At 37.3% G+C, this 18,841-nt stretch overlaps 1 protein-coding gene across 1 annotated transcript in view; it reads right to left on the bottom strand.

Annotated features, from left to right (window-relative positions):
- Positions 1-3,803: 3,803 nt before the first annotated feature.
- Positions 3,804-18,841, bottom strand: part of ATP6AP1 (ATPase H+ transporting accessory protein 1) — a 50,582-nt gene continuing 35,544 nt past the window's right edge. Inside the window, exons 7-10 of the mRNA XM_050324380.1 lie at positions 17,497-17,738; positions 16,852-16,905; positions 9,233-9,470; positions 3,804-4,521 (exon numbers count right to left, since the gene is read on the bottom strand). Of these exons, the coding sequence (XP_050180337.1) occupies positions 4,312-4,521; positions 9,233-9,470; positions 16,852-16,905; positions 17,497-17,738 (744 nt within the window). The 3' untranslated portion in view covers positions 3,804-4,311. The remainder of the gene's footprint in view (positions 4,522-9,232; positions 9,471-16,851; positions 16,906-17,496; positions 17,739-18,841) is intronic.

The following is an 18,841-nucleotide window of genomic DNA, read 5'->3' as shown; positions in this document are numbered from 1 at the left end:
GCAAGATTTCGTTCCTTTTTTTTTTCTTTTCCTCCCCTCCCCTCAACAATTTTTAAGCCTGAAATCTGAGTCCTGAAGAAATTGTTCTTTTCTCTTTGATCTTGCATTAAGTTTTGATAAGCAATGGACTAATCTGAGAGTAGAACCTTTATTAGCAAATTGAAGATAAGGTTTCTTTACTGAAGTTGTTAGACACTACAGGGGTTTTTGGCATTTGTGAAGACTGAAGGCATTGTTTTAATTTTGTTTTTGTTTCTCATTATCCAACCTATTTCAATTGGCAATAAATTAATCTTCCATAAGACTGTTTTGCCCATAATGGTAAATGGTAAATGGTGTCTCTCTCTTAATCTTGACCCACAAGATTCTGTATCTTATTTTCATCCCCTTATGTTGAGTAGGAGTGAGAGAGTAGCCAGATGGGCATATGAAAGCCAACCAAAGTCAACCCTCCACAGAATGCAAGAGAATAAAACAGCCTTCAGGGAAAGGAATCCCTGGCCCTTCTGTGTGGGTTGTCTCATCCTCTTGTGCAGTGTAAGAGTAAAATTGTCACTACAGTTGACCCCACAATTGTCACCACCTACTGAGACCACTGTTGGGTTGTTTTCAATTTTATTTTCCAGCACCGACCAGTATCCAACACTCAGGCTTCTTTTATCTATGATTAAATGAGGAGTTAGCTTTTCATGGTCACTCCTTATTTTCAGCATCTAATTTCTCCTGTTTGACCTCAGTTTATACTAAATAATTACAGAATCCTCTAATGTCTCTGCACTGCCTTTTGTTTATTTATCAGTCATACAGAAGGAAAGGAGGAGCCAATTACTTTGTTGAGTTTTCCCCTGCAGATGGAATTACTTACCTTCTTCCTTTACTGCCTACATAAAAATACTACTCTTGGACTATTTCCATTATAACTCTGTTTCATTATAAGTAATTTCAGGGATTCTAGATGATTTATGAAATAAGTAATTTGACAGGCAGAGAAACCAACAGACCAGGACACAAAGCAAACCTGTATCAGAACAGGACGTTCAGATTCTAGCTTCATCTCAGCTACCCCTTCCAACAAATGATTATTGGTGAATTTTGTGATTAAATACCTTAACTTATAGCTTCAGGATTTTTGTGTTTAGACTTGGGTTTTCTCGGGTTTTATCTTGATTCTTCAAAGTTAAATTTATTTTTTCAAGGTTTTTGTTTGTTTGTTTGTTTTGTTTTGTTTTGTGTTGTTTGTTTGTTTGTTTGTTTTTAATTGGTATAGAAGTAAGCTAGCACTCACAGAGGTCAATACTTCTGATAAATTCATGGAGCTCTGGTAAAAGTTCTAAAGGCTCACACTTTCCAGACAGAGCTCATATTCTGTCTGGAACAGCTCCCAAATCAGGCATGTTTTAACAAGTACACCTATGATTAAGCTGAATTGTGGAATCAGAAATACGCAGAGCTGGAAGGCCTCTGGTAGATTTTAACTTCAGAAAGGGAAAAAAAGAAAGACAGGAGCCAAATCCTCCTAGAATTTCTGGAGGCCCAGCCCTATTTTAAAAGAAGAGATCCAGCACTGCTAAAATAAAAGATCAGTTTTCTGTCTTCAGCCACAGGGCAGCGTAATATACAGCTACAGGGGTCTGAGCAGGCATGGGGACTCCAGCAGCACACATGGCCCTCTGAGGTGGTGTATTGGTGTCTGTGTCCAGGTGTTGGCAGCAGGGGTGGCCTCTGTGAGAAGAGACCAGAGCACCAAGGTGGGTGTCTGATCACCAGCCAAGGTCAACCCACCCCATGTGGACAGAGAGCAGTTGATCCTCCTCTAAGATGGACCAGCCATTGTGTCCAAAGCCCCGTCCACATGGCTCCAAGGACAGCTAGGGCTCAGTTCCTTTCTTTTTCCACTGTCTTTCCCAGCACAGATGTCACAAGAATAACCCTACCACATTAAGGGCTACAAAATGTGGTTTGATCTTTCTGCAACAAGGATATCCCAACTCACTGTAGAAAGAGGCTATATGCCTCCACAGACCTTACTTGCCAAAGCATTCATTGTCAGAGAAGGTAGAAAGAGAAAGCTCTTCTCCATTAAAAATGCCTTTCCCTTCTCCCTGGCATGTGTAATATCAAACACTGCAAACAGCTCTTCTGGAAGACACTTATGTCTTCCCCATGGCACAGGGTATATGAAACTGTCTCCTTCTCCTGTTCTCCAGAATCAATCCCAGGCAAGCAAGAGAGGATATAAGTATTCCCAGTGCCATACTACAATCAGGACACTGTGCACTCTCCTGGAGTCCACAGGCTCAAGGGAAAACTGAACAAATTCATGGGCTATAACTTTACCCAGAGTTATTAAATAAAAGGCAGCTTCTGGCTGAGGAAGTACCTGAGTTTAAACGATGGAGAATGGGAGAACATCTGCAGGAAGTACTACTAGGTGCTCACCATAATCATACTACTGCTGGAGATTGGATCCTGAGTTGGGTGACCTTGTAAAGCTTTTCTTCAGGTATTGCATATCACCATTGTTGAACAAAATCTAATTTTGTTCCGAATTTTTTCGACTCTAGATAAAACTCATAAGAAAGCTGTCTTCTACAAACCACATCCTTCGTAATAGCCTTTCTCTCTTCTAGTGATCAGTTGCATGACGATTATGTCAATTTCCAGTTGTCGTGTTCATGCAACTTTCTTTGAAAGGAGAATTAATAAAACAAGTCCAGTGGTCTCCTGGCAACTAATTTTTGCAAAGAAAACATGCCCTTCTAACACAGAGGTTTTATGTAGATCAAATGCATTACTGAGTTTCTGAAAACCATTTGAGAAAAATATTACAGCTGAGGAGACACCTCTGGTAGTTAAATGACATCTTTCCTTTTGTTTTCCAGGTCAGGACTGAACAGTTCAGGAGGAATAGCCTCAGATAGCATTTTAACTTACCTTTTGGACTGCACAATAAAAATGTGACAATCAGAAAAAATGGACAGAAGCTGTGGTCTATCTAATTAAATAGTTGATTTGAAATGTCTTTCTGGTGTATCATTCTACTATGACATGGATCAAGATCAGAAAAATTAGAATTTTTCTCATGTGACAAATGTAATTTTGTCAAAATGATATTTTAGGGGGTTTTAACTACTAATTGAACATGCACAGTCATAAAAAATGTTCCAGAAGAAAGAATAAAGATGTTGTTAGCACCATTTTTTACAATTTTACCATTGCTCTTTTACTATTTCCTAATTCTTTATAACATTTAGTAATTCACTCCACAGTTAGATTGTCCAGTGAGAAGATCTAGTGTCTTTATTAATTGCACAATAATATAGCACACTCTGAATGTTTTCAGGCTTCCAGTATCAATGAGATGACAATAACATTCTCAGACTTAAACAGTACATTAGCACAGTGCTTCTAATGACATTATATAATATTATTTTTCTTTCTTTGTATGAATTTCATAACTACTCCAAAGATACCTGGAAATGGGGAGATGCTAAGAAAATTACCTTATCTCTGTTAAGATGCTGTCTGCACTGGCACATTGAATCATAATAGGTTCTGGACTTGAAAAGTTGCATTCATTGCCATTACACCAAGTTAATTTTGTGATCGGTTTGGACAAGATGGATCTTGCTCCGTCAGCTGTCCATGGTTAAAACAAATATGAGTCAGTATTACTCAACATAACTCTGACAGGCATAAGACAACATCAGAGGGAAGCTAAGCCTTCATCTGCCGATTCTGCTTTGTGATACCACATCTGAACAAAGTGATGTATTTTGAAAAGAATTCTCAAGACCATATAGTTAGTGACTTAATAGCTTTATTAGTTCTGTACATTTCTGGATGGTTTACTCAAGAGAAAAAATTACAAGACATAGTTCAACCTTTTAAAGATGTAGCATCATCATGACATACTCACTGAAGAGCCTTTAGAGAGACCAGTATTTTCAATATATAGTTTCCCATCAAATAAGTTATTTATCCTTCACAATTATCTCTGTCATGATATCCTTTCTTTGCCAATAATAGTTAATCTGAAGGCAATTTTTAATGGTCTTTCTAATAGCCAGAGAGAAAAATAACCTCTACAACCTCACAAAAACCTTAACACAGATAGCTGTTAGCAAATGATGGCAATAAAAAGTACATTTATTATTGTTTCCAGGCATAGGAATCATTTTTATATGTAGTTTAATTATCTCTTTCTGCTATGTTATCTTTTTAGGTTACACATATTATGAAGTAGAAAGGTTATAAAAATCATAAACATCAGACTAAGAAAAGACACAGCACCATTGAGTCAGTCCAGGGTTATTCTGTCTGAGGAACTGACAGAGCTGGACCTTTGGGATCATCAAATCTGCTGTTTGTTGTGAGCTGCATGATCATATGGATTCCGTAAGTCAGGATCCACAGTAAAATTACAGATGTTACCAGGCCCATCCAGACTCCAGGAGTGAAGAAGCCTGTACAGTCACTTGCATAGGAAAATTGGTTGTTTTCAATGTTGAAGCCTTGAATCTGAAAATGAAGGAACCTAGACTGATGACTGCAATTAAGCTTGGAGTGTAGTCCCTACTTGCAGGATATATGTGGTAATTACAAAACCCCACAACTTTTAATTACCAATCGTACTCTGCCCGTTATAAAGAGTGCAAACAAAATCCTCTGCATAACAATTTTCTAGGCCTCCTTTTCACCCAGGAAATCAAAGATGCAGAATCCATTTCTTTGGCAAGAAACAGGTTTCCCACTTCAGAAACTTGTATTACTTTTAGAAGTAAAGTCCCAAAGCAGAAATGTGATTGGTGTTCTGCATTCATTGTAGTCAGTTCAGTATTCTGTATCCATGTGATCAGTATATCAGTATTTGCTGATCATCAGCTCAATGACCACTTCAGAACCAGGAAACTCAAAGCACTCAAAAGCATGAGAGTTAAGGCCTCCTGAGATCATGAGATTTGTTGAAATACCCTGAGAGATTTAATTAATAGCTCCTTCACAAACAAAACTCCTGGAACCTACTCTAAAACATGCCTAATGAAGATGACCTTTTATGGCTGAATTTTTGTGAAAGTTCAAGGAGAAAACAGTTGTGAAACCTTTCTTCCTCCCTTCTCAGACATCAAAGACTCAAAATAGGAGGGAGGACTTGCTTTATTGAGGTATGGGATATGTGTTGTCTACTAACATATGTAAGCTTTTCCAGCAGTTAGAAAAATCTGTAAACTCTCTGCTTTGACTGAATTCTCAATGTCTGCTGCTGATTGAGCTCCTATTGGACTATTTTCTTCAGAAAAATCAACTAATTTAGAGATATAGCCCCCAATTGTACAAAAAGTATCAACAAACTTAATGCCTTTGAAATCACTAACTTTAGACATTTTGTTCAACCCAATCAAAGGATTAGAAAACCATAAAGAAAGGGAAGACAATCTCCCTTCTACATAATGACACTGATTCCTTCAGAGGGAAGGGAATCTAACTGCTTGAAGAAAAGGAAGGAGAGAATTAATCTAATCTGGTTTTGAGTCTTTCTTAAGAAAAACAAAGACTGGGATTCTTATGCATTTACAGAATCTTTGAAATGGGTGTGTAAGGAAAGCCCCAAACATCATAAACCCACTGTTAAAAAGCAGGAAAAAAAAAAAAAAAACAAAACCACTTAAAACCCCCTTAAAAATCACTATTTCCTATAAAATATTATAGAATAAAATTAAAAAGGGTTATTTTATTTAAATCACTTCTCTCATCAGACAGTATGCAAGAAAGCAGAAGATCATGGATTTCTACTTTTATGTGTTCACACTCCATGATTATTCTATGATTTACAATAAACTAAATGGAAAGCTTAATTTATTTGTGGTAATAAAAGAGTTTCTACTTCTTAGGAAAGCTGTTGGTACAAATATTGAGCAAATTAATTTGTGGCTTGCATACCATGCTACACCAGTGAGCACTCTGGGTTTCAGTCCACTCATGGCTCAGGTGCCTAAAGTTAATATGTTCATAAATATGTGTGTTATGACCAATGTCTGTACCTTTCAGAGTGCTGATTAATAAAACCATTACTAAATACAGAACTAAGGGCTCTTTAGGTAATGTGGAGGTGAAGGTAATTTTAGCAATTCAACCTTTTCTAGGCCTCTTAGAAGCATCTTTCCAAGTCAGATCAGGGAACTTACTTGCAAAGACTGTCTGCTTTCACCAAAGGTGAAAGACTTCTGATTAAAGCAGGATTAGTGAAAATAAGCTTTTGGGCTCGATAACTGCTTGCACTGTTTTAGAGAACGCAAGTGATTGCAAAAGCCTTTGTTTGTTAAGCCACTGCTTTGAACACAAATGAGAATGTGAATAGGAGTCATGAAATGTAATTTGAAAGACTTATTTACTATAAAAACAGAAAGCAGGTGATGATTTATGTCATTTGTATTCAAAAAATTGATTGACATTCTGGAAAACAATACACACTGCTTATCACATTGATAAGGAATCTGTGAATCTCTTACCAGGTATGCTTGGTTAAGAAAGGCTTTACCACTTCAGATTTAGTCAGAAATACTTAATTTTATTATTTCAATTCTATTGGTCCTTTTTTGTTTTTTTTTTTTATTCTGGATTGTGCTTATTGAAGCTTGGAGGTGAAAGATTTAATTGTACATTCTTAAAATGCTATGTCTACTTTTAGACAGGAGATTAAGAAAATGTAGGGCTATTTTATTGTTTTTCTGAAGCTTCATCACTTCTGTGGGGGTGCTAGATCACAGGTGGGAGCTAAAAATGCGACTCCGAGCAGTATTTCTACCTACAGAAAAGTTAAAATTACTTACATGTGGTTCTATAATTTTTATGAATGTAAAAGTCTTTTAGATACAGGCCCCTGTACTGCAGAAATTTCAAATTTAGTGTTTGGACTAGTGTAATTTCTCTTGGTTATACAAGTCTTTATTTACTGTTAGTTTTAAAAATATTTTTGAATGGCGTTTTCTCATAATTTGAAGCTTGAAAAAGCCTTCAAGTAAAATATATTGTTTTCATGGCTCTTAAGTGCACACTAAACATCTAATTTTTGAACTTAGAAATATTTTAGCCACAAAGAATCCTAATATTCTTGATATTTAATTTTTGGTAGTTTTTCTTGGGTACCAGGTGCTTTTAAACTACTGTGACACACAGTACAGAAAAGCAGTGTCCTCTTTAACTTCATTGACAGTTCTGAGAACCCTCAAAAGGGTGTGGTAGAACAACCAACAGAAAACCCCACCAAACCCAGACAAGTTTTGATGCTGTGAACAGCTATGAGTGGGGACCTCCTGGGCTATGAGAATGCCTAGACAGCATCCCACAGAGGTTCTTTAGATAGAAGTGAGTGAGATAGCTCCAGAACTGAAATGAAAGGCTGCATCTGTTCAGCCCTGCCTTGGAACAAGGAAGCAAGGCTGTCCTGTGCAGCTGCCATGTCCCTCGATTACTGTGATACTGTTTTCAGGACCCAGCATTGCAAAGTGCTGGGTACCAATTTTATTGGCATTGGATCCTGGTTTTTAAGTCACTGTGTAACACTGACATGAAAATCATGTTCCTCAGTTTCAGCAACAGGATTTTGTGCTGGCTGCAACCACTGAGCACATCCCACATGCTTTTTTCACCATGAAACAGAGTCTGGGGGTTTCTAAACCTCATTCCATAGCAAACTCTGATATTGAGATTGTATTTCCCTATGTATCAGTGGAAGATATCTGGAAAAGTATGATTTAGTTCAGACAGAACCTGGAAATGTGCACAGAATGGTGACTTTCTGTTTTCTCACACAACAATAAAAATTAGAACAAGACTTTTCAGGTTGTGTTCCATACTTAGGATTTGAACAGAGAAAAAGGTGTGTCTCAAGAGGAACTGTGAGTTCTGTTGTCTGAACAGTGGAAGGAGCTGCTCCTTCAAATCAATAAGGAAGGTGGGAAACCTACTACTTCTACTATTGATTAAGACCACAATGAAAGGATGCTTACTAAGGATGGAGTAAGGCCTCTTTAAAAAAGCATTAGTTTCAAAGTATTCAGAAATTCAAGTGTAAGATAAGTGTAAGAGCACACTTTGTATTTTCATTGTTCATGTATTTTTACATCCCAGCGATGCAAAAGTTTAACTCCAAAGAGTTGACTAGGCAAAGTACAGTTGCATGAACTTTGGTGTTTTCAGGCCTTTCCATAAAAAATACCATCAGCAGTAACCTTCATAAAAATGGTGTGTATTGCTACATTTTTTCTTAAAAAATTGTGAGACCTGATATTGGAATTTGTAGAAATCTCAGCACCAATGATGTTCCTTTGAGATTTCCATTATTTAAGAAATAATGTCGGGTCTGGAGCCAGATTATTGAGATTTGGTTTGTTATCAATCATAAGTACAATTACACCAGTATTTTTATCTAGTTATCACAGGGTTCGCTCATGTTTGACAAATAGACTACAGTTTCAAATTATTCCTATTATTTCCATAATCTCAACTTGCATCTTAATGCAATATTGTTTTAAGATATAAATATTGATATGCTCCTCCTAATTCAAGAACAAAGCTCAAAATAATACAGATTTAACCATCTTCACCTCACATATGTAGTCTGTACTACTATACTACATGCACAGAAAAGCTGTGTCTCATTCAAAAAAAGCCAGTTGCTTTCCTTCTCAGCCATGCAGGACCTAGTATGGCTCTTAACTGAAGTCCAGGGCAAACCTTCCATTAAATCTAATTGCACTGGGCTTTGTTTCTGTCTGTAGGAGTACAGACAGTCTATGTCACTGGAAACAGCAACCACACTAAGCTGTACTTTCCTAGGTAAACAAAGTGCCAAGAAATCAAATATAAACAAAGTAAGCAGCATAAAGCCACCCACCTAAGAGGCCTCTGTTTCCAAGAGCAGCCCAATTCATTAAACAAGCATGGGGGCTTAGTCATTCTTTGCCTGATTAAGTACATTTGGTTTAATTGGTTTTTCTTTTCTGTGGACGACTTCATAGTTTTGTTTTTCAAAGCTGTGCTTTCATGTTCTCCTTGTTCAGCAGCTGGCGTCTTTTTTACCCTTACTGAAAAGCTCACATAGGGGAGCTTTTCCCTCTATTTTCCCTCAGACTGAAATGAAAGTAAATGCATTACGAATGTGTACCATTCAGCATCTACAATAGCAAGTAATAGTTCTTGGAGTTACTCTGAAATGGCAATGCATACTCACCTGCAACCTGGAAATGAAAATATCCCAATTTTTTGCCTCATTGTTGGCTGGAACAAGCCTTGCAGGATAGAGATTGCTTGTTCCCACCAGCTGACAATGAAATGAATACTCTGCAGGAGCAGAGATGTCAGAAACATTAAATTTAGCAAACTTTTCGTCGTCTTGTATGATCTCAACTGAATCTAAAGTGAACCATTGTCTAGCTGAACCTTCATAGAACTTGTTGGTCATTAAAAACCTAGAAAGACAACAGAAAAAAAAGTCAAAAGGTTAGAAGGAAAAAATTAATATCCATCTGATAAAGTAATAGTGGCAGATAAAGGTTCACTATTGCTGACTGAAAACATCACAGCTGATGATGACATGGCCACCCATGTCATTGGGATTGATTCTGTGAATGTATTTACTACATCTTAGAGTTTCATCTCACAAGCACAGCTTTCCACAGGTGTGGCAAGCAAGGAGCAAATGCAATTTCATTTTTCAAGGGCCTCTGCCAGTGGCATATTTCATAAGTTACCAACAGTTTATAATCAGTGGAGGAGAAGCTGAGGGACTGTCAGAAAGCCTGCAGTGGCTCTGAATAAACATTTTATGGGATTTTTTTTGAAAATTGCTTTTATGATAGGTACAGGCATGACAGCCATTCCAATTTATCATTGCAATTCTTTCTTGGCTGAAATGGCTAAATGGCATTTTCCTTTGCAAAGGTCTGAGTTTGACATAGAAGACATCGTTTTCTCTCAGTGGAGGGTAGTGAGGGTTTTGTCAGCTCTAGTTTCATAACTTGTAGTAGGTTAGGCACAATATATATTTCTCATTTTGAAAACATCTGTGTATGTGTGGTATTGCAGCAGTTTCCAGCAGTTTACAATAATGGAATTTATATGTATGTTACTACCAATACTGTTTGAACACCTCTCAAATGTTCTGAAACAGAAATAATTGAGAACATATGGAAGTACATCCTGATCCTTTACAAATCAGGACTATGTCCTAATCTTTACTGCTTTTTGTCCAGTTCTAGGCATTCAAGCTATCTCATAAGGAAATGATAAACCTTTCTTCTTATTGTATGTTGCTTAAAACTTTAGCCCTACCTGGTCTACACATGTATTCCTCTATAAAGTTTGCCTGTGATTTGTTTTGATTATTGGTGAGCACCAGGGATTAAGAAAAGGAATCCTTTTAGCAATCAATGACACCTATTACTAAATGAAATATGCTATTATGTCTATCCCCAATGAGTAACATTGTATATTGACTTAAATTTGAGGTAATACCTTAGATGCAATAATGATAGGTTTGAAAAAATGAGCATTCATCTATAAATGGGGCACAATGCAGGCTATTTTATGTTGCATGGGGTATGTATATAGATAGGGTATATGTACATAGAGAGAGAATATTCTCCACTGTAGAATATTGCTTGTTTGTTCAAATTAGTTACTTTCAGTATCATGTCATCCACAAAACACAGAGTCTAAACACAAATTTTGTCAGGTTGGGTTACTACAGTAATTGAACCCTTTCTTTCTTTTTTTTTTTTTTTAATTAATAATATGTGGCTTTTGATTCATGTAACTTCAAAAATCTCAAGAGTATCAAAACTCTCAGAAGGAATCTTAGAACTCAAAGTGTCATTAAACTGAGAAAAGAATGCTTTTTCTTATGGCCTTCCTTACATTTTTAGTCTAAACAGGTTTATCCAGACAACATTCAGCTGCAAGCATCAGTGAAAAAGAAAAAAAATATTAATTTTATCTAGTACGCATTCACAAATATTTATGGACAAAATTCTGTTGTTATAGAGTTACAAAATTAAATCATGTATTAGACTTGATATTAATTGCTAGAAGAAAGGAATCTTTTTCTGATATACAGTACAATCTGAACAGAATTTCCATGGTGTCCCAGTAGCAATGCTTCAGGCACTAGCTGAAAGCCAGTTACAAATGCAATTATAACCTTAAATATTTATGCCAACCACAGATGCTGGATGTGGTCTGTTTTTTGCTGAGAGGATGAGAAAAGTGGTAAACAAGGCAATTCTATGTAAACCTACCATAAGAACAAACAAGTTTTATAAGGCCATGCATGTGAGTACATCCTCCAAGAGAATGTTGTCTTCACATTACACCAAAGACTAAAATGTTACGTTAACTTGCAGATTTATGAGAATTAACATTCTATTTAATAAACTAGTTGAACATGGTTGACTTACTAATACAGGCTTTTATCCTTAGCATTTTCCAAACAACTGATAGTGAATAGCCTCCAACAAGCACATACTTAACAGATAACTGATGTAACTATGACTCATTAAATTAAAAAAAAAAGACAAAATAAAAATCTATAGATTTGCTTCATTTAGTTTAATGTTTTCTCAGATGAGCAGATAACAAATAGAAAGAGCACCTTACAGCAAATGAATGACAAGGAAGGGAGAGAGAACAAAGGCTTTATCTGCAGAACTGAAAATACCTTGGTTTTTATGGGACATTATGTTTGCATTAAACATTAGAGACAATTATGTACATTAGAGACATCATGTACTTTATGTATGGTGGCATAAAATTTCCTGGTCATGGGCCAGGCTCCCTTTGTGCCAGATAAATGTATGAACTCTGCCACCAGCTGTTACTGATCACGTCTCACATGGCTAATCATTACAAGCAGAGATATTTATGAAAAGGAACATAGCTAGAATTACTACTGTTTTAAAGATTCAGAAAGAAACACAGTTGTTAGATAAAAGACTTTAAAATATGTGGTTTGCATCAATTTTATTCTTTACATGCTATGAACAACAATAACAGTCAAGTATGTGTCAATGTAAGTGTGGAAAATACTAATGCCCTGCACTTCCATCCACTTTGACACTTTTTCCCTGAGAAAATGACAGACAAGTGACTGAACATCTGGGTATCAGTTTATGAGAGAGCTGAGATGATGCTTCTTCCAGCAAAAAACCTACTGCTCACAGCTCCCACTCCTGCTGCAGCAATAGTTTACTTTTCTAACACTATCACAACAACACTCTACAACCACTCCCTAACAGCTCACCTCTCAGTGGTAAGTGGATGAGTGGGACTGTAGTTCTTGCTAGAGAAAGGGAGAGGGAGGTGACAGCTGTTTGCACAGGATGAAACAGCTATTCCAGCTGCTAGGAGGAGGTGGGATGTGACCAGCTGCTCAGTACATGGGAGTAGACCAGTGTTGGTAACAGGGGCAGGCTCTGGATCTGGCTCATGCTGCTGAAGTTAGAGTCTCCTTTATTGAAGAATAAATTGAGCTACCTGAACGTAATCCTCTCTGGAGTCACTTTCTGTCTTCAAGGGATGTTCTCCTATACCTAAAAAAATGGACTTTTCAAGGCAAAAAAAAAGCAGTTATGGCTCTAAGCTCTGTTCCTTTCCACCTCTTTGCCCTGCTTGTGTCCTGTTTATTAAGGCAGAACATAATCTTACCAAGGTGTAATCTTCAACAACAAATGTAATCAAAGTTTATCAGAAGGGGAAATCAGAGATTGTATTGTATCTCTGTAGATTTTCGAAGCCCTTGACAAGAAACATGCTAAACATGATATGGAAGGTAAATAAAGTGTTACTGAATTATAAAAAAAATCAATGGCTTCCTTTGGTTCTGTTGAGTATATCTTAATGTTTGCATTATATAGCATACAATAGTGTATTATGGTAGCTAATAGAGGCCTAAAATGACACCTTTGTCTCATAAATCAAGTGAATATTCAACAGAAAACAGCAGGTTAGCCTTTAGTACTATTTTTAATTTATAAAGGCTTCTGAAGTGTTGTCAGTTCAGATCACCCAGCAGCCAAGCACCCATATAGCTTTTTTCTGCCTCCTCATCCTCAACCAGATGGTTGGGGGAGTTTAGAAAGAGCAAAAGTGAGGAAACTTGTGGGTCAAGATAAGGACAGCTTAGTAAGTTAGGGAAAGAGGGGGAAAAAAGCAATAGAGAAGCAATCACTCTCTACCTCCCACATGCAGGTCCATGCACAATGAATGTCCAAGCAACGGCTACTCTGGAAGCTACTCCAGAAGCTACTCCCTACATTCTTCCTGTATTCCATTTTTTTATTGCTAAGCACCTGTGTCACCCATAAAAAATTGTGTCTAAATGCCCTGAGGGCCTATTAAAAAACTGGATCACACATGACTCCATGGAATAAATCCAAACCTTCTGAAAAACACAGCCAGCCTATGCTACTATTACTTGCTGGGCATGACAACACTCAGGATTATAGTTGAGCTCTCTTTTCAAGTCCTCATCAATTGTAGAGCCTGATTTTTTTTATTCCAGCTTCAAGGGCTGTTTATGCATTTTGGTATTTAGTTATTTGTTCAAGTACAAGCAAAGGTCAAGAGAAACTTTGTGAGTATTTTTGTCTTTACTAAAACAGGCTCAAGGAATACAAAAAAGATTCCTTAAAAAGAGAGAAAACATGAACCATTCAACTTTTGTACTGATATTCTTGTTTAAATTACAATAGGTCTGTTTGCAGAGCTGCTTCAAATTTCTTCTCTTCAGATACACTATGACCACATTAAAGTTTGCGTCCAATAATTAATTAAAATTATAAGTTTTTAACAAACAGATGGCTAAACATAAATCTGAATAATCCTCATTAAGTCCATACATGTGCACTAACATCATATTTTATCTTCTTATGTCTGCTTCAGAAAACAAAACCTAAGATAAATGTTTCAACTGCCAAAAGATTCTGTGTCTATGGTACTATTGACTACTTTAAAGAAGACAACACCTTTAAGATGTAGCTGTTAGCTAGCTTTTGGAGCACAGTGTCGTGCTCCACATGATGCTTTATGATTCATATTATTTTCTTGGAACTGTAGTTTTATTAGAAAGCATGATATTATGTTGAGGATGTCACATTCAGAACAAATGTAGAAAACAACCAGATTCATTAATACAGAAAGAGATTTCAGGAGAGCAGCTTAGACCTGTACTAGGATGAGCAAAGATGCAGAATGAAAATCCAGAGCACAGTTTTGGAGAGTCTGACTCTATGAGAGTGGGACAGGAGCAGCAATGAAAAGACAGAAAAGCATCAGGGTAGCATCAGAGAAAGTGTTATTTTGGGACTTGTAGTAGAAGGAAAAATAAAACTTGCACAGAGACTTGGGTTTAGAACAGTATTTTTGGAATGATATCCAAGGAAAATATTTACTTAATTCCCCAGGGTGTTTAGGGAAATACATGTCCCTTTGATAATTTACAGTATTGAAACCAAGGCATGCTTGACACCATCACCAAGGACAGTTCTCAAGAATCCTATACACAGCTAACTACAACAGTCAAAAAGGTAAAAATACTATACTAACAGCAATCTTATTTGTACACTATGTTCTTTCACAAAGCTGTAGATGCTTGAAGGAGAGATAAATAACAACGCATGTCTGTTTTTTTGCCACCTGCCATGGTCTCTGATAATGACTATAAGTGTCTCTATTCAGTCTGAATACAACTCGAAACACACCACTTACTCTCCTCAACACAAGTTCTTCTTTTACGTAAATGTAGAATGTCCTTCTGTCTCAGTGTAAATAATGGTATTTATTCATTCAAGCTTATCATTTTAATGTCATATGCCTCTTTGGCTCTTTTACTAATATGTTGTTCAAGCTTTTGTTGTCTCCCTCATTATTACTTTAATTTCCTCTCTTTGGTTTCCTTGGATTTCAATTCCTCTTATTCAAAATGTGAAAAGTGTTTTGGATAGCAAAAGTCATGTGTCTTGCTGCCCAAGCAAACATCCAGTTCATAATCCGATATATAGAAATTTAATTCAGTGCAAGTTCCCTGGCCAAATCCTTCTCAAATAATTGGAAGCAACTGAGGTATCAAAATGAAAAGAGCAGGTCACGTTATCTTTGCCAGAGCTTAAGAAAATAATTTTAACTGCTGTTGCTGCTTCTGAGGAAAGAATTGACATTTCTTGACCAGCAGCTGAATGACAGCACGCAAACACTAGCAGATGGTTCCCCATCCACAGAATCCACTTGTAAGAACAACATCTGTGAATTCTCAGAGTGGCAGTGAATGAAGTTAAAACCAGCTGGCAGACAGTCACAGGTAGTACTCCCCAGGGCTCAGTGTTGGGGCAAATTCTGCTTAATATCTTTATGAGTTATTTGGACAAGGAAATTGAGGGCAGCCTCAGTAAGTTTGCAGATGACACCAAGTTGGGTGGGAGTTTTGTTCTGCTGGAGGATAGGAAGGCTCTGCAGAGGGATCTGAACAGGCTGGATCCATTGGATCCACTGGATGAGGCCAGTATGAGGTTCAGTGAGGCCAAGTGCCATGTCCAGCACTTGGGTCACAACAACCCCATGCAAAGCTACAGGCTGGGGACAGAGTGGTTGGAAAGCTGCCCAGCAGAAAAGGACCTGGGGGTGCTGCTTGACAGTGGGCTGAAGATGAGTCAGCAGTGTGTCCAGGTGGCCAAGAAGGCTAGTGACATCCTGGCCTGTATCAGAAATAGTGTGGCCAGCAGGATCAGGGCAGTGATCGTCCCCATGTACTCGGCACTGATGAGTTCACATCTCAAATCCGCTGTTCAGTTCTGGGCCCCTCACAACAAGAAAGACATTGAGGTACTGGAACAAGTCCAGGGAAGGGTAACGAAGCTGGTGGAGGGGTTGGAGCACAAGTCTTATAAGGAGTGGCTGAGGGAGCTGGGTTGTTTAACCTGGAGAAAGGAGGCTGCCTTCAGTAGACCTTATCGCTCTCTACAACTACCTGACAGGAGGTTGTAGTGAGGTGGGAGTCAGTTTCTTCTCCCAAGTAAGCCATAGGACAAGAGGAAATGGCTTCAAATTGCACCAGGGAGTTTTAGGTTGGATATTAGGAAAAAATCCTTCAGTGAAAGGGTTGTCAAGCCTTGAAACAGGTTGCCCAGGGAAGTGGCTGAGTCAGCATCCCTGGAGGTGTTTAAAATCCATGTAGATGTGCCACTTAGAGACATGGTTTAGTCATGGACTTGGCAGCACTGGGTTGACATTGGACTCAATTATCCTAAAGGTATTTTTCAACCTAAATGATTCTATGATTCTCCCTTTGATTTTCTTCAAAAGTCTTCCCATTCCCTTGTTTTTCTTCCCTCTTCTTATGGTAGGAGAAACATTGTCTTGCCATCACCCATGGAGCAAAAAACTAAGATTCTTTTGCACCCTTCATTAACCACAAGCTAGCACTAATAGAGTGCACTGGCAATCCACATGAGGGTTAAATACAGTCCTGGCCATGCAAGTAGACTTCAGTCTCTAGAATATTTTACAAATCACAGTTAGATTTACCTGAGACAGGATCATGGACAGACCCTATTAGTAAAACAGGATGCTGCATATACCAGTAACATACAGCATGGATTTTTGCCTACAACATTTTTCCAGAACTTTATCTGAGTATATTAATATATTTTCTATATAAAGACTGTGTTATTGTTCTCCTGCACACTAAGTCTTCAGAAGAGAAAACAATAAATTCAAAAACATTTAAATCCTCCTCTTTTTTTGCTCCTAATTTACAAACAGGTGTTGTAAAGATCTATTTAAGAATAAATCATAAGTTACCTTATCTCAAGGCTGCTGATTCCACTCACTGGATTTGTGTATTGTAACGACAGTCTAAGAATAAGAAACAGATTTTTAATGTTAGAGTAGTCAGTTTTAATTAGATCATTGTGACATTTCAATTGGAGGGAATATTCTAAATCAGTAGGCAATTACAAAAGTCATATAGCAAAGGTTCAGTACACAGAAAAATATGACTAAATATTTTTATGGTTTTATTTACCCAAGAGCAGGTGTTTCAAAGCAAAGGAAAACTGAGATTATGTTTCATTAACGTACTTCCAGTTGAATTACCAACTAGTAACTGACAATAATCCCCTTCAAGGGAATGAATTTATGATTTCATTAATACTAGTAGGTTTCTGCAATTGTGAGATCAGGCACAGGGAAACCTTTTTTGACCAAGTATAAACAAAAAAGGAGGTAAGGAGCATAAGAAGGAAAAAATGTGAAAATAATAGGCTGCATCTGAGCAATTTTTGGGGTCTTTATTTTTTTCTTTTAAGAATATCCAATTTTTTTTTTTTTAAATTTTGGATGCTTTAGAAGAAGAAAATTAAATTAGCACTAACTTGATATTGCACTAATTCTGATTAGTTTTCCAAATCACATGTATTATGATATGAAATTTCTTGTGCTACTCACGTTGTGTTGCTGTCTGAGCACTCAGAGTCAGAAATATCCACATTCTGTGTTACAAATGTTGCATTTGTCAAATCTATAAAAACTGAACTGTTGGCTTTGAGGCTGAAATTACTAGCATAAAAAAGGATGCATGTACGATTTCCAGTGGTCATATTCAGAGGAGGATATGATAAACCATCTTCTTCCTCAGTGGCCATTAACTGACGTCTCAATTCTGCCACCACATTGTTTCTTCTAGAAATCTGGAATAACAGCACATCAACAATTCATCTCCTTTGTCATAGTTAATATCAACTGAACACAGATTTTACCATTTTGTACCATGAACACCCATTCTTCTTAAATCCTTAGTCAACCTCAGTGTTTGTCATTATCTATCTTTAACTGCCGGTGTGGAGGCTAATGAGGCAGTGTTAACCTAGGTTCCCATGGCCAGGTGTCCACATGTGAAAACAACCAGCACTGATGCTAGGCCAATGAATGTAAAACCATGTTGGTAGTATTGCCTTAAGATAGTAGTACACATTAGTGCTAACAGGTAAAAGAATTCATTTTCCCCCAGAAGAATATACTAAAAGAAATGAACTTTTTTTTCTGCACCAAAGTCACAAGAAAATTTCAGCTTGCCAGTTCAGTGACCATCACCCCATAATAACAGTAATAGTTTTTACACTCCTCATTTTAACAGGCATGAAAGCAGACTACTTAACTACAGCATGATTTTTTTTGACTCTTCTGATTGTTTCTGGAAAAAGAAGACCTATGCTCATTTGGCTGATGTGATGAACTCCTACAAGAGAGACATTTGCTTTTAGGAGATTTCCAGGAATTCCCTTTAGTAGCTAATGTTTTAAAAAATGTGCCCAGGGCATCCTTGGTAAAACAGCCCCACCGACATCAATAGTTAAAACTAGAGGACCTTATTAGACAGTAATTTTACCCTGTTGTTCATGTCTTACTTCTCACTTTTTACTCTGTTCATATCTGGGATATTCCACATATTTTTAAGTCCCATGTCAGCTTTACAATTTGTATGCTACAAGTGGTCTCTACCCTTGTATAACTCTGGGGTACAAGAAATGAAAGGCATCACAGGGATTACTAGAACTATAATTACATAGAGCTATTGCCTGGAACTACTTTTAATGGGTTTAGAGACTAAGACCATTTTCCGAGTCTGGATCAGAGGCTATAATATCACTCTATAACCTGCCTGTGGAGAGAAGCCCCAAAAGATTTTGTCACCTTAACTGCTGCTCTGTAAATGCTATTGGTCATCTGCTATTTACAACAGGTCTTTGCAGATGCCTCATTCTATGAATAAAACAGAATAGTCTACATTAAA

The sequence above is a fragment of the Myiozetetes cayanensis genome, unplaced genomic scaffold (genome assembly GCF_022539395.1).
Source record: "Myiozetetes cayanensis isolate MyiCay16 unplaced genomic scaffold, myiCay2020 scf3, whole genome shotgun sequence".
Lineage (NCBI taxonomy): Eukaryota > Metazoa > Chordata > Aves > Passeriformes > Tyrannidae > Myiozetetes > Myiozetetes cayanensis.
This window is presented reverse-complemented; position numbering and strand designations above follow the sequence as displayed.